We start from the raw sequence: 23,306 nt of genomic DNA, 5'->3' as shown, positions 1-23,306 counted from the left end.
AATCTCTGACAATTTGGGAGATTAAAGAGAAAGAGAATCCTTAGCAAGATTTCTAATGAGGTTTCTTGGCAGTAGGTGTCGCTGGCTCTTTGCGGTACAAAATCTGTGGATATTTGTCACCACTTGCAGCAACAAGTTGCATGGGTCTTATGGGTGGTGGACTGGAAACTGAGCTACTTCTATCTTTCTCTTTAGTGCACTGCTTTCTTGCTTGTTTATAGGGGATAGAGGAAATGAGGTTTACTTGCTTTGAGAGAGAGAGAGACTTTGCTTATCAGAGAGAAAGAGACTTTGCTTAAGAGAGACTTTGAGAGAAGGACAGGCTTTGTTAGAGCTTAGAGGAAGAGAGACTTGCTACGCCTCCCTTAAGGTCTGCTTCTTCTTACTGGTGCGTCCTGCATCCTGTGAACTAAGGGTGTGTCTACCTAAGGTGCTTTAGTGATGCGTCTCAGTTCTCCGTTCTGTGATCTGCCTTCTGCCGCTGCCCCTACTCGCTGCTTCTATCGGCTAGCCACTTCCTTTCTTCTGGCTGCTGCTGCGTGTGTTTTGCTGCTTCCGTGCTATCTCCTTCTGCTTACGCTTATATCACCTCCAGGAGGCCTAGAGCAGGGCCACGCCTCTTATGCAAAGATTAGCAAGACGCTAGATGTCCAAGCAGGCACAATTAGGAGCGCTTGAGAACACATGCGCATACATTGTGTGCGTGGATGATAAATCACCTGAGTGTGCTTATGTCAATTAACCTCCTCGCTGCTGATGTGATCAGGTGCCACTCTGGCGTGGTCAACATGGCACAGCCCCCAACAATAGGGAGCAGAATTTCCCATTGCTAAGTCAGTAAAAAAGCAAAATAGAGCCTCCCTCGGGTCAACCCCAGTAGTCGTAGAATTTTTAGGCAGCATGGTAACCAATCACCCAGTTTGGCATGTCATATAGAAGCCATGATGGTTCTTTATGAATCAAGGTGTTGTGAGTTCGAGGAGTAGCAAAACAGTCTCTGGTTTTGTGGTCTTCCCAGCCACAGGCAGATGGATACTCAGTGGAGACTCACCTGTGAATTGGTTTTATTTCAGGACAGTCTCTGCCCAAGAGGTGAAATGTACTCCTGAAAGGAGGAGGGTAACTGATGACATGGACTCATGCACATGAGTCAAGGGTCAAATCAACCTCTGAAGTGGATGGGCACCACTGGACAATGAACCAACTAGTCAGTCTCCTTCCCAAGCCCCCTTCCACCCTGTGACCAAATCCCAGGTATAGAAACATTTCACAACAAAAGCATAGAGTCTAAAAGGAATAGGTTTGGGAAGACTGAAAACATGTGTGTACATGTGTGTGAACTGCATACAGATGAAATCGAGGAATAACCCACTGAGTTCAACAAACACTCGTCATGGGTCCTGGACAGCTAAAAGGCAGGTGCAATATCAAGACCAGGGGAAGGAAGGGTTCTCAATACAGCATTACAAAACAAAGAGGAAACCAACTCCATGACTTAGAAAAAATTTGTGCGGTAGAATTAAACCCCTAAAACCTCAGTAGAGATGAAGGCTCAGAAGAAGTTGAACATCCACTGGCCCTCAAGAAGTTATGGTTCCAGGGAAGAGATAAATGCAGATGATATGTATGTCACGAGCAGTGGAGGTTAGCATGGAATACTGTGGGAAGAATGAGGGGAACATGGCCAAAGAACACTCCTGGAGGGGACCAGAATGATCAGCTGTTACTGTCCTCTCTCTTCTACCAGACCACAAGCTCGCTGAAGACAAGAACTATTTAACTATTAACTATTAGCTATTTAACTTTGTACTCCCTGAGGCTATTCCCACAATACTAGCTGAACTATTTCTCTCACAAAAACACATGATATATGGCTCAAATCCCAGAGCTAGGACCTCAGAGCACATGATGAAGGCCAAAAATGACTGGCTCCATGTGGCCCCTGCTCCCTGCCAGTGAAGTGGAAATGGGCTTCCTGGCCTAAGGTGTGCCCTTGTCCTTGCACCCTGTGCTTCCCAACCCAGGCTCTGAGCAACCAGGGGAGTGTCCTGGGGAGGCATGAAATAACCAGCAAATTCCCTGGAGCGCTGAGAAGAGGGAGAGGAGAAAATGTAAATGAAGCTCTGGTGACTGATTTATGTAAGGCCACAACCCCACAGAAGCTCTCTCTCCTGCAGGGGCTCTTTGGAAGAAGAGTTATGAAACTCTTGAAGTTGGGCCAAATCCACCAGGAGGACTGGTTCAGGAGGAGGAGGAGTGCTGTCAACTGTCACTGGGGGAGGTAGTGGTGATGACTAAATATAGGCTTCCCAGTTAGAAGATGGCATTAAATTAGGCATGGTAGGAGAAAGTTGAGAGTCACACATACAGGAAAGAAAGAAACAAGCCTGCAGGGCTGACTTCCTGGCAGATTGCCTGGGTCTTGCTCCCCAGATGGGAACTGACAGTCCAACCACCTGTAACTTTCCTTCCTGCCTTCATGTTATGCACCTGGTCAGTCATACTCATTCTTCCAAAACCTCTTCAGGCATTTCCATTTTTGGGGATACAGTGGTTTGGACATTACAAGGACCTCTTAGGACCTCTTCTTTTAGAAGACACCTATAAATTCAAATTAAAGCACCACATATGTGCTTTCACATATATAACTAGGGTTACAAGAAAACAGGGGTGACATAGGGACCAAGTGAAGAGGGAGCTACAAGAAGAACAGAGGCAGATGAAAGTTTAGATGACAGCTAAAAGGCAGGTGCAATATCAAGACCAGGGGAAGGAAGGGTTCTCAATACAACATTACAAAACAAAGAGGAAACCAACTCCATGACTTAGAAAAAATTTGTGGGGTAGAATTAAACCAACCTCAATAGAGATGAAGGCAGAAAGGAAGACATATGTCCTCTCTACAGGGGGCCTGGAGCAGTGGGGCCCATGTGACCAGAGGGGGCCGAGTTTGAGCAGGAGGCCAGACAGGACCTGAGGAAAGAGATGAAAGGCAGGACAAGTTTTAAAGTTCCTACTGAGAAGTATGACTTTAAAGGCCTCTAAAAGTGGTTTTCCAACTTTCTTTATAGTACTAGAATGCTCTCTTATTTTAAAAAAATTGTTGGAACTATAGCAATTTCACTTCTAGGCAAATATCTAAAAGAATTGAAAACAGACTGTAATAGAGTTTATAGCAGCACTAGTCACAATAATCAAGAGGTAGAAGCAACCTAAGTGTGCACTCCAGATGACTGGATAAAGAAAATGTAGTATACATATACAATGCAGCACAATTCTGACATATGCTATAACATGATGAACACGGAAGACATGTTAAGTGAAATCAACTAGATGTAAAAAGACAAATACTGTGATCCCACTTACGTGAATATTTAAAGTAGTCAAATACAAAGAGACAGGGAGCAGAATTGCAGTTGCCAGAGACTTGGAGAAGAATTGTGGAGTTAGTTTGAAAGGGCACAGAGATTCAGTTTGGGGAAATAAAAAAGTTCAGGAGATGGATAGTTATACAGCAATGAAAACATACTTAAAGTCACTGATATGTACACTTTGAAATGGTTTAGATGGGGTTTGGAGTGTAGCTTAGTGGTAGAACATGTGCCTAGCATGCCCAGGGTCCTGGGTTCAATCCCAGGCACACACACAAAAAGGTTAAGATGGTTGTTGTGTGTATTTTATCATAATTTCCTAAAATGTTATTGGAGATTCCCATAAATAAAATTGAGATGATCAGAATGTTAAAGTCAATGTTAATGCTAATGCTAAATTGAAAGTTTGGGAAGAAAGTGTGAAGAACTGTGGAGATGAGAGATCATGCCAGGCTTCCAAGCAGAACTGTTCCTCAATCATAGTTGCTTAAAAGCAGCCATGATTTAAAGGCACTAGGTCTGCATGCTTCAAGGTGGAACAAGAATGTCAGCTCCAGACCTGACCCCTCCCTGTTGAAGGGATCCGTACCCATTCTCTTTCCTAGTAGAGAGACTCCCTACTCGTCAAGGCCAGCAGAACCACCATTCCCATAAAGATTACCCAATAACATGGTTTATAGCATGGAGAGAAGTTTGCACTCAGAACAATATTCCCAGCATCACAATTTTTAAAAGGCAGAATATGATTTACAGGTGTGCCCAGGACAAAGAACAAGAAGAACAGAGAGGCATCATTTCCACAGGTTCCTTCCTGACCCAGGTTCATCCTTGAAAAACAGGCACTGAGAGAAGAGGGCCTAGCTTCTCAGTGGACTTGAGGGTGCTTAGACTACAGGCTTCAAACAGGAGACCTGATCACTTGCCAGACCTCACACTATGCAAAATGGGAGTTTGTGTGAAAGGCTACTTCTAAGCATAACTTCCTGCTGCACATTTAAAGTAGAATGTTATATCATTTTTTATTTCTTTATTTTAGAAATACCCTCCTTTCTGTGGTCAGCTTTCCTGACCCTTCATGGAAATGAATCTCTACCCATCAGATACAAGTCAGTGTCCAAATTCAAGTGTGCCTCCTAACAACATCAATTTACTCCAGATCCTTAGAGCACTTTTGAGTCTCAGTGTTAACTCCTTTGACTCTCCCCTGGTGATTTAGATAAGCCTCTGACTGCTACACTAGAGTTGAAACTCCTTAGATAGAAGGTGTTTGTTTTCTTTGTTGCCTTTTCCTGTAACCTCAATTTCGACACAATATTTCATAGAGCAAATATCCAATAAGATTTATAAATGAAAGAGTAGAAATCATCATGACTCACATGCCAGCAAATATCTATGGTTTTAGAGATAAAGAAAAGTGCTTGGGGCAAGACCAGTCACAGGGGATGGCCCTGACTGGCTGGGCAGTGAGAGCCCTGCTCTCTGGTCCTGATGGGCTCCATCTCAACAAGATATAATTGTCCATCTCCTTATCTTTGAAGTGAGAGAATAGGTTAACTCAAAGTTCCCTTATAGCTCTCAGGTTGTCATTCTACAAAAGTGAAAGTAATATTAATAATCTGTGAAATCTCAAAAGAAAGTCAAGAAACAAACAGAGAGATAAGTGGGTAATGGAATATTCTGGACAGAGCCTAGAACTTAAGGTCTCCACACAGTGCTTACACCATACAGATGTATTCTCTTGAATTATTTTAAAGGTGTGGATAAAGCCAATGAGATGCCTGCTCCACGGATACTAAGAACTCACCTTCCTACTCAGTTATTGCCACCATCTTTCTGGGAAAACAACTGTAAGGTAGGATCACTTCAGCCCCCTAGTGGCAGGAGGAGAGGAAGCCCACCCAAAGTGAGGCCTCCAGACCCCAATTCAGAACTTCTTCCTCCATATCTTTACCTCTACTTCTGAAGGGTTGACAGCTTATCAACAGAAAGGAAAAATGCAAAGTTCTATACTCAGCAGGATATTCACTTGAACAGTTTCAAACAAGACTTGAAGGCAGAAGCTATACTAAATTGCTAGAGAGAATGAGACATGGGGAGGCATGAGCATCCACTGCTCTGAAGAGCAAGACTGGCTATGAAAGGAAAAGGGGGAACAGAGGCCACAGGCTGGGTCGTGGGGAGGGAGGAAAGGGGGATAAAAAAAAACTTTGCAAATTGTTCAAAAAGGAAAATTGATGGACAGATGGAGCAATGTTCTTGAGTAAGCACTTGCCCACAGTCTCTGGGATCCTTGTTTTATTCATTCTCATACTTTATTTATCATGTACATCAGATTCTGGTAAATTTCTGTCACAATAGAGGCAGGAAAATATGCTTGTTGAATCTATAAAAGATAAGAACTGTGTAGCCAAGGGGAGGAAAGAGCACAAATTAAATATTTAACCTTGCTAAGAAAATGGGGCATTGTTTTCTCAGAGGTGGAAATGAAGAGGTGGGAATGACTAAGAAGGTAATTTCTGTATGACAGGTGTGCAGGTGGCAGGACTCACATCAAATGACATGACTCCCTTTTGGTAAAACTGAGTAAGGGATGAGAACTTTTGATTCCAGGAAGATGGTAGACCAGATATCCTAAATACATTTGTGTACAACACCAACGAATGCTTCAAGACATAAGAAAATTTCCTTTTAAAATGCCTAACTGAGATAGTTTAAAAAGTAAGGAAAGTCCCTAAGTTCTAAAAATGAGGGAAGTAAAACTCAAGAGAAGTTAATTAGGCCTGGACATGTCCTGGGGGAAATTTAAAGACTTGGATAATCCAGAAACTTGAGTTTTAATGGTTGCAAAGGCACAAGGCCAAAGCACAAAGTATAAGGAACCAGAAGGAGAAGGAGAAGAAGCTGGGACACTGAAAGGTTGAATCCTCAATGGGTGGGTGTATAAGGTGAAGGAGACCCCAGGGAGAAGACCCCAGGGAGCCTGTCTTGAGCAGGCTCCCCGACTCCCATGAGAATGTGTGGCTAGCCCTTCTTTCCTAAAACTTTGAGATTCCATTTGTCCTTCCTTTTGTTATTCAAGAAAATACAAATTGACTAATCAGCATAAAATAAACCCTACTGCCAGTGTCCCCAGGATGCCTGGCAGGAGCATTGCCTGGAGGAATACAGTTTCTGTCCAGGCCCCATGAGATTCTCACCTGAGCTCACCAGCCCACATTACAAAATACAGAAATGACCAAGCTACTGAGATAGAGATAGAAAGACAAATTGTAAGGCCCCCAAAAAGGAAACCCCAACTCTGTCCCATGGATCGACGGCAACCTCAATCAACCGCAGGAGGCGTCACTTGATGCAAATCGCAAGAGGTGTTTATTCCAGCGCGCTGGGACCCAACTCGTGACTCACCCAGGAGTCCAGGAGTCGAGTCCCTAGCAGAAAATCTTGTAGGTTTATAAAGGCAGAAACCACACATCGGGAGGGGTCACACATGAAAGGGAGAAAGGGGGGGGGAGGAAAAATGAGGAGCAAAGCTGCCGGGAAATTTCAAAGGGGGTCTGGGTTTGCTGATAACATACAACATGTTTCACAATGTTTTACAACAGATTCTGGTCAATAGTTTCTGGTAATCCTACTGTTTGAGCACTATCTGGCTATCAGGCTCAATTTACTCTTTTACTCTGTTTGGGGCTGTTTCCTGGAATGGCTTTAAGGGCTTTGTTCCCATTACTGGGAGGGAGACCTTAGGGAGTTGAGATAAAACAGACAGCTTAAAAAAATGTCCATTCTTTCATTTCCCATTTTCTTTTCTGGTAAGTTCTAATCATGGAACTTCTGTCTCTATATACTCTTCTCCAAAGCTATTTCCTTGGCGGAGGGACTGGTATTGTTGCCTGAGCATTAGTACCTGTACAGCACTTACTCTCTCCCTGATGAAGGTGACTCTGTGAAGGAGATGTTCAGAGGGTTACACCACCCTTGGTTGTTACATTTGGCTGCCGTAAGATTTTGCTGTACAGTTATCAAATCCCAGGAGGAAGTGGGGCGCCAATAAGTGTTGCCAGTAGTTTCATACCCCCATGCGGAGCAATAATAATGGTCTATACCTCCACATGTTCTTGCCATATTCCGTGACCTCCCATCCCGGGGGCAGACATAGAAAGGGGTCTCTTTTAGATTGTCACGGGAGCGTGGGTAGTTACATCCTGGGTTGTACCCTTCAACTAGGCGGTATTCTGTTCTCCCGAAAGGCCTGGGTAATGTTGGCCAAGGTTTATGGGCCTCCTCAGAAGTCAGGGTAGGGATATCCCAATTATCTAACCCAGCTACTAAGGCGCAGATGTCTGGAGTTAGGGATGGCCACCAAGCCCAAAGGGGTTTCTCCCTGGTGGTGCTCCATATTATATCTCCAGTCTGGGAGAGGACCTGCCATGTTAGTCATTGGGGGGCATGAGGGTTGGGACTACTTATCTACTTATCGGCGGGAGGTGCGTTAACAGGAGCAGGAACACGGTGGATGCGGAGCTTGAGGGGGTTGTCCAATTTTTCCACTTTCCACGTTGGGTCTGGTGGTGGTGCAGGCTTGACATGCGAAGCGTGAATCCAGGCGGCGATGCCATCAACTTTTCAGGCAGGCAAGGGCCCAGGGGGCACCAATTAGCAGCCCCTTGTTTGCAGTCCTTGATAAACAGTCCTTGATAAAGGCAGGTAAATTTGGTAATCAATGGCCTCCGGAGATCCTTGACATTCCATTCTTCCAGGGGCAGTCTCCAACTTGCAGAGGCAGATGACTTTATGGCTTCATTTCCTCGATTTGACCCGATTCCCTATTTCTACACTAACTACCTGTCCTTAATTCTGGCTTCATTCCCCTCTTTAGCTGTAGGAACCCCTAACTGCTTGTTAAGGAAATGAAAAGGGGCATCGGTCATTCTGGCTGCTTCGAAGCTGAATGGGGGCAGCGAGGGGCAAGCAGTTTGGAGTTCCTTTTTTTTTAAAAAGTCGGGTCAATCGAGGGATCCCAGGAAGAAGCCTGGTTGGGGAAGAGCAGGTTGTAAAGTCATCTAGGGGTGGGTGCTTCTATGATAGAAGAACAAAAAGACATGAGTACTGAAATGAGATTAGTACAAAGTAAATGTTGCAGCATCTGAAACATGCCACTGAGTATCACGAAAATGACAGAAGTTAATCTCTCACCAGGAGGTGAAAGAACTGAGAAATTGTTCCCATAACTAGGCCTAGCAAAGGCTGGAGAGGACAAGGCCTTTATTTGGGGACTTTAACATTGTCCAGGTTATCAGGAATGTAAACACAACATTTAACTCTTAATGTCATAGATGTCCCCAGAAAATACAGTTAAGCTACTTAATGTCACCTGATTTTGTAAAATATCCCTTTATTAGTATAACCTGTGTTTACTAGTGATCTCTATACTTCTGTTACTTAGGAATAGATAATCATACTGGCGAACATAGATTAAGTCTATCTGTGTAGCTCAGGAAGGTCTGCAGGCCTTAAACTGACTAAAAACTTCTGACTCTGGCAGTTTCTCTTGATAGTTATCAGGCACATTTGCTGAAGAATCTTTCTCTCATTTGTAGCTTCCAGTCTACTCTAGTGGGCTAGTACAAGTGTACATCTTAAGTTACATTTAACTATTATTTCCTTTAAATGCCCAAGAATGGCTATATTTTGGTTTTAACTGTTTTGCTGGGTATCTAAGATCAAGCTGGTCAAATTGACCTGGTTCCTGTCTTGTTAAAGAGTCAGCTGAGTTCCTACAGGGGTCACTCATAGAGAACTTAAGAGCGGCTTCCTAGTTCCACCAGTGACTTTGGTTAGGCAGGGTCTCTTGATGGGGTGACTTCCTTTGGAAGTATCAAGGGATATTTCCCTTTTTCCATGACCCTCCTCTGCAGCAGATGCACTGAGTGATTTTTCATCCTCTAGTCTCAACAGTCTCCTTGATCAGGAGGTTGTGTGACCCAGAGTTGCAACGCTCCTTAGAGAAGTCCTCTTATTCCCTGGGTTCAGGCTGACGTTGAGGGCAAGACCCAAATATGGACTTTTCTTGACCTCTGTATTTAACTCCAATCTCTAAGTTTGATCTTAATTATCCAGCAAGCCAGTCTCACCAGTCATAAAGTAAGAGTACTGGGCTTTAACTTCAATGTCTATAACTTTACAGTTATTTACCCTTTTATCTAACTGGAGTCTGCATTAGTACTGGAAGTTACCACTATCTATTCTATAGGTGATGGCTTATTATCACAAGTTACCTAGGTTGTGTGTTCTTGGAGCAGCTACTTCTGCAAAACATTAACAGGTAACAGTTTTACAAAATGAAATTAGCAAGAGTAAAAATATATTCAGCTTGTATAATAGCTATCTTGAATTTCGATTGAGAACTACATTCTATCCCCTATTTGAGATCACAGTACTTTTACAACAAGAACCAATCTTTTGACTATAACTTTAAATAAGCTGAAGTCTGACTTATTTTGGAGTCACTCTAACATGCAGTAAGGTGGGAGGCAGAGCCTTATCTCAGGTAAGGCAGGGCTCTTTACAGATCTTAAGTGTTCTAATTCTGATGTTGATCTTTGCTTCTTCCTTAAATGTCATTAAATAGTTTACATATACTGTTTCCTGAGTCTATATAAACTTTATAATTAACACAATTTAACATAGTATCTAAAACATGAATCAAAGAAAGGCTGAGAGAGCTTTTAACTTTCCTTTCATGTGATTAAGTGGCAAAATATTTTCATTTTCTTTCATGTTTCACAATATTAACCTTTAAACAAATCAGACTCTAATGTTTAGAAATACATTTACAGTGAAATTCTTTATCTCAGTGTAAAAAGTGACAAATTTTACACATACCCTATTGATAGCAGGTAATATAATAGAATGTTAAATGATAGAAATAAATCCCCAATAAAATTTACTCTTTATAAGTTTAAGATTACCATTACAGACAAGTTTAATCTGGAGAATAGCAGAGCTTGATAAATTCCCTGCTTTAAAAACTTGTGGTCCTGAAAAGTATGAACACATTTAATATACAACTAGTGACCATTTCACAATTACCTTGACACTTTTATCTTACCAAATTTAGTTTTTAAAGAAAAATGTAGACTCTGTAACATAGTACAATACTCTATAACAGTTGTTTAACCATAATTGTATACACCCCAATTTTTAAGACTAATTGTTCTAAAGAAAAAACTTAATAGACACAAAGTTAAGAGTAAATTAGTGTTTTAAATCCTTGTCATTTTACCATGTCATTTTATCATATAGATTAAACTTTGGTTTATATCAGAACATTAGTATTTCACCTTAGGAAAAACCTTAAATAGTTTTAGCTGACTCACATACATATAACCAACTTAGTTACACACAAACTTGTTGAAACTTGCCCTTTACTTACACAGACTTTCTTAGCACTTACTTAGACCCTCATGTATTTCATCACACAAGCACTTTCTTATCCAGAAACATTTCCTTTTTCCTTTTACTAAATATATTTCCATACCCAGAACCTTTTATTTTCTTTTTTCCTTTCTGTCGACACCTTTTTGTTTACATTCTGAAACAACTCTTATGAAATTTCTGAATTTAGATAAATTACTCTATTTTAATAAGATTAAATATTCTGTTGTTTATAGTACGCTAATTGAAACACAGTTGAAACTTTTGGGACCCTTTGTATATAGAATTGCACTTGTTAGGACATTACTCTTAGTAACCTTGTTTTTAGTTTAGTGATGACACAAAGCAAGTTTAAACCCTTTTATTTACCAACCTATGAAAACACCAATAATGTTTAAGTATGATACCCCATGGAATTTAAGGAGTTAAAAGTACTCAATGTTATTTAACAATTAGCATTTTAACTTTGTAAATTAATCAGATGTCTCTACAAACACATTAGAGTAATCCCATACATGTTAACTCTAATTCACTTATTCTGTAAAACCCAAGATATCAGACAAGTGTCCTGTACAGTATTTGCTGTCTCTTTCCTGTTGAAGAAAAGTCCTAGAAACAATTGATATTAGACACTTTATTAACATCAATATTTTATTAGCTTGACCACCTAGAGACTTGTGAGTTATTTTCAAAGACATTTTGCTTTTATTAGTTTACCCAATTTGAACCTTTTTAAATCACGTGAATTAAAAGTATCTGGATCCATTATTAAATTTTAATTTTAGGAGTGCTCACTTTTGATACAGACAAAACATGACATTAGACAGTATAACATACAAATAACACAAAATCAAGGCCTTGTAACTTTATAGGTGAATCTCCATTGCAATGTAACAGATGTTCAAAAACTCTAGTTGAATAAAAATAGAACTGATCAAAAAATCATGAGCTCAAAAAAACATATAATTAAAAATATAGCATTTACTTTGCTGGAGTTTTAAAGACTCTTTTTACCTTTTCTTTCCCTGGGTTTGAGACCGGTCTCCTACTGAGCCTTTAGGCTTTTTTTATTTATATTTCAATGTAAGCCTTGACTGAGATCTGGAAGGATCTAACAGGTTTTAACAGAAACTTTGTGTCTAAGGCATTTTAGCCATCTCATCAGGACAGGTTGGATGTTAAAGAAAATCATGAGACCTTATTTTTCATTACTTTTGAGACTGAAGCTACTTTGCTAAGTTACCCTTCAGGGCTGTTGGGAGGCGGAGTCCAGAGAAGGAACCTTTGGGGTCCATCCGAGAGTAGCCCGGGCCAAGAACCCCGAAGTTGTTCCAACCCTTCCTCCACCTCCGCCACAAACACACAACAGAACTAGATACAGACAGGCGCCAATCTCTGATCCACCAATTGAACCCAATCAGCGCCCTTACCGACGGAGACTACCAGGCGTCCCTGGCTCTCCTCCACCCTTAGGGCGTCCCCCAGGGCTGCAACCTGTGGCCCCCCAGGCACGTCTACCGACCACTGTTCGGCCACTCTCACGAGTCACCTAATGGCTGCCACCGAAACCGAAAGCGTGCTCGCAGAACCAGACCAACTAACAAAACACAAGACAAAGACAGACAACTTCGGGGTACCCCTTCTTACCTCCAAGGTCGACTCCGCGGATGAGGGGGGGCCGTCTTATCCCGGACAAGCCCCCAAAAAGGAAACCCCAACTCTGTCCCATTGGATGGATGGCAACCCCAATCAACCGCAGGAGGCGTCACTTGATGCAAATCGCAAGAGGTGTTTATTCCAGCGCACTGGGACCCGACTCGTGACTCACGCAGGAGTCCAGGAGTCGAGTCCCTAGCAGAAAATCTTGTAGGTTTATAAAGGCAGAAACCACACATCGGGAGGGGTCGCACATGAAAGGGGGAAAAGGGGGGGGAAAAAAGGAAAAATGAGGAACAAAGCTGCGGGGAAATTTCAAAGGGGGTCTGGGTTTGCTGATAACATACAACATGTTTCACAATGTTTTACAACAGGGTGTAGATTCTGGTCAATAGTTTCTGGTAATCCTACTGTTTGAGCACTATCTAGCTATCAGGCTCAATTTACTCTTTTACTCTCTGTTTGGGGCTGTTTCCTGGAACAGCTTTAAGGGCTTTGTTCCCATTACTGGGAGGGAGACCTTAGGGAGTTGAGATAAAACAGACAGCTTAAAAAAATGTCCATTCTTTCAAAATGATAGATAGTTATATAGGTAGATAGATAGATAGATAACAAGCAGCAGAGTTAGACCTTAAGAACGTTAGGTAACAATTTATCAAGTACAGAAATGAGAGAAGAGGACTGAGGATGTAGCATAGTGTTAAGGTGTTTGCCTAGCATACACGGTCCTGGTTTCAATGACCAGCAATGGAAAGAAAAAACAAAGAGAAGAGAAGAGAGAAAGAAGGAAAGAAGGAAAGAAGGAAGGAAAAAAGAATAAGTTGTGTAAAAAAAATAAAAGATTTAATCAAAATTAAGTACAGGAATAAGATATAATTAGAAACAAATATTTAAAAATGGGGTTTATAAACTGAATATATATCATTTATTGAATTTTAAAACCCAACAATAGGCTAATATGCAGTATAAATACAGATAAATATAAAATTCATGAACTTAGGGAATGGATGAAGGTTTGGGGAGAGGGAAGAGTGACTGAAAGTCAAAAATATGAGATGAGACTCACAAACTGGCAAGCAACAAGGAAGTGAAAGACAACTGAGGTTAAAAGGCCTAAGAATTCAGGTGCTTTTTTAAAGATCAACATTTTTAAAAAACTTGTTCATTGGTGCTTGGCAGTTTGGTAAGTTGGAGAAGATGGATACTGGACTTAGACAACAGTGGTACAGGAACCAATTTTGCAAGCAGGTCTTCTCAATCTCAGCATTTATTTTATAATTTTTTTGCTTAAGACACATGGGATTTGTCTAATTGGGTATGATAAATAATGCAGACATGGAAATGACTGTCAAGAAGAGAGTTTTGTGCTCATAGTTTCCTAGAAACAGGAGCACAGCATGCCACATAGAGCCATATGGAGAAGTGTGCCAGGGTCAGGCAGGAAGCAAAGAGATGAGAAAAAAATACATTATTGTAGTTTCTGCAGGATGGGGACAGCAGATGCAAGGTAGGCAGGCTTGGGGTTGGTGATTTGAACAATTTCAGCAGACTCTGAGGCATAGTTCTGTGTCTAATTGTTTGGTACCTGGTCCTGTGTTGAGTGGGCAGGTGGAAAGTGGTTCAGAGTATGAGGGCTTCCTAAAGGAGGTGGTGGAGCTGTGGGTTCTGAATTGGTTGGTTGTATATTTACTATCATTAGGAATGAGCTACTCCTGGAAAAGAAAAGTCCCCTAAAAACAGGAAGGTTCCAAGCTGCCAAAACATCATAATAGAGAATATAAAAGATGTTTTAATACAAGTAAATATACACTACTGACATTTTGAGCCAGATAATTCTTTCCTGTGGGTGGGAGCAGGCCTCTCCTTTGTATTGTGGAGTATTGTACAGCATCCCTGGTCTTTACTCACTAGATGCCAGCATCACTGTCCCCAGTGTCACAACTAAAAATGTCTCTAGTGATTGATAAATGTCTTCTAGTGGGAAAAATTATTGCTGATTGTGAAGCACTGCTTTAAGGTAAAAATCAGCACAGCACTGAAATAACTGTGCATGGATCCTGGGTGCCTAGTTGAGAGACCACTTTGGAGTTGATACAATCAAAGTAAGTTTACCTACCTATCTCATTTTACCATAATGAGACAAAACTTGGTTAAAGGAAAGGTTGTGAAGAGGAGGATGTGAAGTTGTGGTTAAAGTGAAACCTAAAGCAATGCTGTGTAGGGGCAGAGCTGAAGTGATTAGAGAAAGAAATAATAAAGTTGGAGAGGCCAAAAGGAAGGTATAACTATTTTCTTGTTTCACAGTCTAAACTCTAACCACGAAGCTATCCTGATTTACCAGGAAACCAAGATGAGGTTGTTAAAAGGTTCATCCACCTGCATGTGGCATTTTTTTTTTTTTTTTAGCCACATGACAGTTCAAACTTTCTAAATAAGGATTTTGCCCCTGCAACCAAGTGGGAAATCGGGGATCAGGCTAATTGATTAAAGAATTAATAGGACCAGGTTGGAAACAGAGCATAATTGTCACAGAAGCATAGAGAGTGGGCAGGGAGGTTACAAAGCCAAGTCACATTGCCAGCTCAGAAAAGCTAAACAGGTGTGTGCAGACATTCTCACACACTCACTTGAAGACTAAATCCAAGTGAGTTCTGTGAAAATCCATTTTTATACCATTTTTCATCCATCTGCTTCCTTACCCTAAAGTTTCTTTATGTAGCTCGAAATGCCAAAGACTGTATGGTTTCCTACTACTATTTCCAAAGGATGAATCAAGTGCTACCTGACCCTGGCACCTGGGAAGAGTATTTTGAAGCCTTCATTGATGGAAAAGGTAAAAGAGGGTGCTTCACAAACCTGTATTCCCTTCTAGTGAGACTGACTCCAGAGAATCAGACATATATTTGACTCTTTAGAACTTTATGTGCCTCTTTAGGTAAGTCCTGCCATGGACTGGGACTAGGTGGAGCAGCTTGGCCGTTTTTCTACTATAGACCCACAGTCCTCAGCAAATATCTCCCACCTGATCTGAAAGCCTTTATTCCGGGTCAGATGTGCTGTAGAGGCACTCTCATTCCAAAGGGTATCCCTGTCTCAGGGCACACATGTTTGTACCATGAAAACTCTTTAGGTAGCAAATAACCCCAAGCCTATCTCAGTCCACATGACCCTCAAAATCAAACAGATCAGGACCCTTAGGAGGTATCTGATCCAGAGTTTGTCCTCTCTCTTCAGTGCACTTCAGATCAATGAACCCCTGACCCTCAGATGGTTTTGTACCATCCCTATGTAGACTGCTCTTTTTGTCTCTTCCAGTGGGTTGGGGTTCCTGGTTTGACCATGTGAAAGGATGGTGGGAGAAGAAAGACAGATATCAGGTTCTCTTCCTCTTCTATGAGGACATAAAGAAGGTGAGTAAAGAACCACTTCAGGCACAGGGTCAGAGAAACCTAAAGCTGTTCAGCGCTGTACTTCTGAGAAGGAAGTCTGGAAGAAAGGAATGATATCTTTCTGCCACTCTCCTCCATTCCAATCCTATGTCACCCTCACCACAGGACCCAAAACATGAAATTCAGAAGGTGGCACAGTTCATGGGAAAGAACTTGGATGAAACTGTGCTGGATAAAATTGTCCAGGAGACATCATTTGAGAAAATGAAGGAAAATCCCATGACAAATCGTTCTACAGTTCCCAAATCTATCCTGGACCAGTCCATTTCCCCCTTCATGAGAAAAGGTGTGTGGAGCCTCTTTATCAAATGATTAGCTTGTCTAGTAACATTGCCAAGATGATATTGGGTTTCATTAATTTCAAAGCAACACATTGACTACTCATTGTCGACTCTAGTAAGGCTGGGTACTTGATCTCATTGTAGAAGACAGAGTTTTACAAACAGCAAAGGAAATGCAATCTTGTAAATGACTAAGGGCAGGAGCCACTGTTGATCCAGAATTCACAGGGAGACCTGAACCTGAGCATCTGGGACCTCAGCAGCAGGAGGTCACAGCTATTTGCTTTAAGACTCCATCACTTAAAAGGCTCAGCTACTGTCCACATCTATGCATGTCTTCTGTCATGACCAGTGTCCTGTGTCTTTGCCCATTGTGCCTTTATTCTACCTATGCTATAGCTTCTGCTGCCTCAATTTCTGCTCATACCTTGGTCTTGACCATATCCCAAACCTGCCCTACATCATGATTTTCAACTGCAACTACTGCTGACAACTGCCTCCTCTTAGTTATTTCTTGCTTCCAATTCTCAAAAGATAGATTCTAATTGGTCCAGCTTAAATTTTTCAAAGAAAAAAACTTCATCATTTTTAAGAAATAATACATTAAAATTGTTTAAAGTTAAATCAATTCAATACTATCTCTTTAAAGAAAATCTCCACCAAATTCCACTGCCCAAAAGTCCTTTTGCTCTGTTTTATAATCACACTCTTTTCTTTTTTTACAACAGTTGAACTATGGTGCGCATACTTGTGCATGCTATTTTGTGATGTCTTTTCTTCCTCCCCCCTTTTTTTTTGATAAGCAACTGAAATTATTTCATTGCACTTTTCAATCTAAAAGAGTACTTGATGCTTCAGAAACAAATCAAATGATTCCACATCTTTTCAAATAATGGTGGTGATTTGGCAAATAGCCCTTCTTCAGGCCCTTATATACCCACTTTCTATACACACTTTTCCTTCAGTCTCATACAAACACATATGTGTTTGTATGTGGTTATCCTATACAAATTTGCCTACCAGAATGTGAGGCATCCTTTCAGAGCAAGGCATATAGATCCAGTTCCCTCACTGCTTTTTAAAAGTCCCAGGTTATACCAAAGTGGCATAACAACTCATAATTCACCCAACTGTGAATAGACCCTTCAGTTATCATTGCCTTCAGTTTTCATTATGAATAATGCTACAATGAAAATTCTGTGCATGTGTTCTTATTTCCTGATGCTTTTCTGTTACATAATTTTTTGGAAGAGACATTGGTGGGACAAAGAATATTTCCTAATCTAAAATTATTTTAATTACTGCTATGTGAAAATAGTATCTCATTCTAGCTGATTTCAAATTATTTTATGTTGTTGTATAATCTACATGGATCTTAAGAACACGGTTTAATAAACTTTGATAAATATATGTAGCCATACATCCAGCACCCCAATCAAGATGTCAGACATTTTCACTACCCTATAAGGGACCCTCTCATATCCTGTTTTGATCAATCTTAGCTGCAGAGACAACTGCTATTCTCATCTCCATGCTGCAGATTGATTATACTTGTTCTTAAATGTCATATGCATGGAACCACACAGTACACTTTCTTATGTCTGGGGCCTTTGGTCAGCATAACATCTTGAGATTCCTTCAGTTGGTGTATTTCCATAGTTCATTTATTAATTTATTTATTTTTGTCTCTATAGTGCCCAATGTGTGAGTATACCACAGGTGGGCTGGGTCATGCCAGGTCACCAGCTCCTGGTACCAGTTGTGATTAGATTTAGAAGCCCATTCTTCTGCACAGAGTCCCATAGGGCTGCTTCTCATAGCAGATAGCTGCAGATGGAAGGGAATCCATTGACGGCAATTGGATGAGTCAGGCTATGGACAAGCCAAGCCTAATGTGGGGCCCCACTGCTTAACTCGGGGCTGCTCAACCTGTCAATAAGATAATGACATGCCTCTCTGGTTTCCATCTTCTAGGAACTGTGGGGGATTGGAAAAACCACTTCACAGTGGCCCAGAATGAAAAATTTGATGAAATCTATAGGAAGAAGATGGAAGGAATCACCATAAACTTCTGCCTGGAACTCTGAGCAGGTAGTAAAGGGTGGAAGACAAGAACACAAATGCTATCTTCAATTCTCTGCCCCAGCCAAACAAATCTCTGAAAGCACATTGTGAATATTCATGATTATGGTACAAACCGTGTTTGTGATTATGAACAGTATTCACAACTTTGCCAAAAGGATCATATCTACGGCCTATTTTCTCCTCTATTCTTTCCAAAGAATAAGACATCTTAATAAACTAGGTAAATATAAGAATTAAATACTACAAGGATCTTTTAATCCCCATTCTTTTTGGAAGTGTATTCATTTTCTAGACTGTAATATAACAACACCTGAAGAACAAGTGCACAATATTAGATAAAATATACACTAACAACATGAAATTTCTGATGTCTGACCTAACCACTTAGGGAACACTGGTCTGGGCTCAGTCCTGGGGTTCTTCCTGGTCATAATGGGAAGGGATATAACCCCAGTGCAGCCAGTACTAAAAACAATGTGTTCTGAGCACCCTGACTATAAGCAGGGAAAGGTCACAGAGTAAGTGTTGAACATGAAAAGCCAAATTAAGAGACACCTGGTGCTAGGTCATTTAGCAAACAAAAAACATGAGGGTGGTATTTGTGAGCCCAGGTTGGATCCTGGTAAAGGCAGAAAATAGGAGACACGACTGGAGTCAACAATGTCAGTCCAGGTGTGGTGCTAAACTTGGAGACACCTGGACCTGAGCTTCACTGCTATACACTCTGGGGAACACTTTCTAACCGAGTTAGGTGTCCTTTTCACCCAGTTCCCATATTTGTCCCCGTTGCTCTGCATTTATTCATCCATTTACTTATCTGTATGTCCCACTACATTGTAAACCCCTTGGGGTTCAGTTCCATGTCTTATTCACCATTTTACTTCTGGTGCCTAAAGAGCTTAGCATATGCCAATAAAAACTTGTTGCATGAGCAAATGAAAGCACAGATTACAGGAAGATAGGCACATTTAAAGTTACTAAGTGCCAACTTTGACCCTTTCCTTTAAGACCCAAATCAGAGGGTGCACTAAGCCAAATAAATTATGGATTTCTTTTAATCACTGCTGAAGTTTGGACCTGGATTCTCCCACAAAGTTCCATGAGTTAAAGGCTTGGATTTCAGTATATCCCTGTTGGGATGTTGTGGACCTTTTAAGAGGAAAGGCTTAGTGGGGGGTCTCCAGGGCATTGGGAATATGCTTTCAAAGAGGATAGTGGGACCCCAGGCTCTTCTTCCTCTCTTACTTCTTGGCCATGAGGTGAGCAATATCTCTCTGCCATGCACTCCCACCATGCTGCCTCCTTACCAGAGACCTAAAAATAATGTGTCTACCCAATCATGGACTAAAACCTCAAATGCATGAATCAAAATTTACCTGATTGTATAAGGTATTTTTTACAGTGATGGGAAGCTGATTAACAGAATCACCATGCACTGGCAATTCTAAATGATGTCAGTGGTAAAACACACCCCTCTGGAAAAAAAAGAAAAGAATCTTCCATTGGACCAACTCCTAAGCAATTGTTTAGAATTAAATTTATACAGTTAAAAGCACTCAGTTTTAAACATATGTATGTAAGATTCAAATTAACATTTTTATTATGTTAAAAAAAAGTTACCTGTATCCTCACTGGATTATAAAATTTATTGGTTCTATGTCTTATTCACCTTTGTATGGAATTTGATTCAGAGATTCACCTGGTAAAATCTTCCATAATACACAGAAGCCATGAGAATTCATAACCAGAAATAAAGCCTGTACTACAAAGCATACTCAAGGGACTATTTCATGAAGAAAAAAAGAAAAATAAAAGTAAAAACCAGCATCCCTGGTTTGATAATGATAAAAGAACCAAGTCTGATTTACACATAAGAAATAAATCAGAATGGCAAGAAAAAAGGAAAGAAGCAAATGAAGGAAATAGGAGAGGCAGCTCAACAATAACCACACTTGTATTTGGGACAAACCTGCAGATGGGGGCCCAGTGGAGACTGAGACTCATCTTCCACTTACAGCCTGGAGTAGATATAGGGGCATAAGGGAGTGGAGGAATTTGGGTGTTTAGGTCATTGCTAGGAGGTTGTCAGGGAAGAGTCCTCTTGGTCATCAGCAGTATTATTTGAGGTGGTCACTGTTTCTTGTGGAACCAGGTGTTTTCAGAATTCCAATCTCAGATAGCAATTCCATTTCTCTGTATGATGATGAAGTATTACTTGGGATTTCTTTGCATGATGGTAGAGTATTGTCTGGGGTTTAATGTCAGGCTAAGTCAGAGTGACCAAATGGTGACTCTTATTCTAAGATGGGGGATATATTTTGAAATGGTGTTGCCTGTGTCAAGTTCCACCTAATATTCCTGCCTTTTTCTTTTTATTTGATAAGAAAGAAGTGAGGGAGGGGTGAAGTGAGAAGAGGCAGTGATGTTTCTTCCACTACTTCCCACTGAGAGAGGACATCAATTGAAGACTCCTGTAGGCATTTATATTGAACAATCCTAATGGAGCTCAGCAGGAGAATGCTCTGGATTATGTGGTCAGTATTGGCATTGATGGTTCTCTGTGAAAAGGAGGTGAAGAGCTGAAACAGGGAGGGCCCAATAGCAAGGTCAATAATTATACAGAGAATTGGGAAGAGGAAAGGGGCTATCCAAGAAAACATAGCTAGGGAAGAAGGCCATCACAAGTTCCATGAGGAGGAGTACTGCTCAAACTTGGTAGCCTGTTCTCTTAATTTTTATTGCCAATCCTCCCCAGACCAGATTTGCTAGTGTAAAAGCAGCAGATTTCTTGTAGAAAGACACAGATACCTCATCTATGGTTAATAAATCTGGACATCCTCTGTTTTGGAGGACAGTTGCTGCCAATGAATCTATTTGGTCCTGAAGCATAAATAGTTGCTTTGCGATTTCTCTAAGGCCGCCAGCCATTTCTTTAGATAGTACTGCAAAATGAGGGTGGAAACTCCTACTCCTGCCTCCTGTGCCCACTGCTGTACTTAAGCCCAGGCCTATCAGAAGAGGAGTAAAAGGGATAGCTCATTGTGTTCTGAGTAAGGTATATGCTGGGATAGGAGTGGGTCCTTCTCAGTGGAATATAGGAGGGGTGGTGTGAGAAAGGCCGGGGTGCAGTTAGTGGGTAAGCAGACGTAAGTGTTATTTTCACATAGGATGAAGTTTCCTTGATTATATTCAAGACAACCAGGGAGGTGATAGGAGACTACTTGTTTTAGATGGAGACTACTGTGGTCCCATGTCCACCCCTGGTAAAAGGTAAAGGTGGTAGCCCCAAGAGTCTGGAGACCAGTACTGGTGTTTGAAAGATGAAACTTTTCAAATAAAATTTGGTGTGTTGGGAGATTTAAGAATACCCACCCAGGTAGAGGAAGGAGTTTTTAGTGGTCTAGATGGTAGGGGGTAGGTTTTAGTTTAGTAGAGGCACATTGGTTAGTGGACCTCTACCTTGGCAGAACAAGGACTGGGTTTTGGTTAGAGGTAAATTCCAAAGAGCACAGAGAATGAAGGCTCTCATAAATTTGCTTGTGGGCCTCTTACAGTTAATGTGTTCAAAAGTGGGATTGGAAAGAGAAAAGGTAGAGTTACACAAAGAAGAAGGAAGCCCACTGGAGTTTCCTTTTCTGTACACTGGATACAAAGAGGAGTCTGAGAAATAGGGGGTTAAGTAAGGGCACCCATCTGACCTGTTATGGGGATAATAATGCATGAGACAAAGTATTTGACAGTCATATATCAAAAAGTGATGTTGATTCTCTGAATTCTGTTCTGTCTTCTCAGTGCATGTGAAGGAATCCTTTGGTGTTTGCTTATGTGGTAAGAGGAGCTGGCTGGGCTTCATACCCTGGTGCCCATAGGGGTAAACAGATCCAGCAGGAGGTACTGGATGTGTTAGTGGAATTTAATTTACCAGCAGGTCAACAGAGGTTTTAATAAGTGCAGACATGTAATGAGGTATTGGGGCCAGATAAAAGGAGGCAGAAAAGAGAAGGAAAGCTGAAGATGTGAGAAGTCCCAATAAGTTCCTTGAAGCCATGGTTCATGCATGAATTTGAAAAATTGAGCTGGAGTGTTCAGGGGTTTGGGAACAGATACCAAGCAAAGTCCTGTCTAGTGGGGATAATAAATTGGCAAAAGTTGGGACAGCAAAGAGATGGGTAATAAAGAGACATAAGTTTATAAGGCAGAATCTTGGTTCTCTAGGTCTTCATCTGGGTCAAGTGTATATAAGTGGGGCTTATGAAAAAGAAAGAATATTTTATAGAGCAAGAAGGAGTGTGGGGGAGATGAATTGTGTGCTGATGAGTGGAGATGTTGCCTTTTTAAGCTTGGATGGTATATCTGATGTGGGAATGATTTCAGTTTGGCTGCTGTGGTGTTGTCAGGGCTACCTGATGTGGACTGACCTGTTCTGGGTTAAGGGGAGTAGGAGAGTATGTTCTCCACACCAGGTCTCCTGGCTGTAGTTATTGGTGGATATGGAAAAAGATAAGCCCCAAAATAATATGGCCTAGGGAGAAGGAATGAGGGAGTCACTTTCTTTCCCAGTAACAAGACAGGCCCTAGGGAGGAAATTTCCACCAATTCTGAAATGACAGCTTCTGAGAAGAGGCCAAAGCATTGATGCAACCCTAAAACTGACCCCACACCTTCCATGTGGCCCAGTAAAGATAGCCCAAACAGACATGCTCATTAATTGAGTCACCTCTCAGTGTAACCTATATAAACCTAACCTTCCCCCATTTTGGCCAGTGGCTCATCTTCCACTAGGAAAATGGGTCTATCAGTGGTGTTGCTCTGTTCCTGAATAAAAGCTGCATTGAGCTAATCTGTAAAGTTGGCATCCAGCCTGGTCCTTTTGTGCTAACAGTTACAATGGAGTCTCATAATTGTCAATAGGTTTAGGAAAGAATTTTTCTGCATGCTGTCTGCTTAGGTGTTGCCTCAGGTGTAAGGCTGGTCAGGTATCAGGAATGGGAGGGGCTGAGAAAGAGAAAAACCCTGGAGCTCAAAGGGAC

General features: G+C 41.3%; 1 protein-coding gene across 3 annotated transcripts in view; it reads left to right on the top strand.

Moving 5' to 3' along the window:
• Window positions 1-23,306, top strand: part of SULT1C2 (sulfotransferase family 1C member 2) — a 50,153-nt gene that overhangs the window by 7,705 nt on the left and 19,142 nt on the right. Inside the window, exons 3-7 of one of the 3 annotated variants that reach the window (XM_079110276.1) lie at window positions 5,126-5,223; window positions 15,168-15,294; window positions 15,777-15,871; window positions 16,016-16,196; window positions 18,166-18,282. In XM_079110276.1, coding sequence (XP_078966402.1) covers window positions 5,126-5,223; window positions 15,168-15,294; window positions 15,777-15,871; window positions 16,016-16,196; window positions 18,166-18,278 — 614 coding nt within the window. In that variant the 3' untranslated portion in view covers window positions 18,279-18,282. Of the gene's footprint in view, window positions 1-5,125; window positions 5,224-15,167; window positions 15,295-15,776; window positions 15,872-16,015; window positions 16,197-18,165; window positions 21,390-23,306 lie in introns of those variants that run through there. The other 2 variants (XM_079110278.1, XM_079110277.1) reach the window with 2 other exon arrangements.

The sequence above is a fragment of the Sciurus vulgaris genome (assembly GCF_902686455.1).
Source record: "Sciurus vulgaris genome assembly, chromosome: 14".
In the NCBI taxonomy this organism is placed as follows: Eukaryota; Metazoa; Chordata; class Mammalia; order Rodentia; family Sciuridae; genus Sciurus; species Sciurus vulgaris.
The sequence above is the reverse complement of the archived record's forward strand: the minus strand, read 5'-3'. Positions and strand labels throughout refer to the sequence as shown.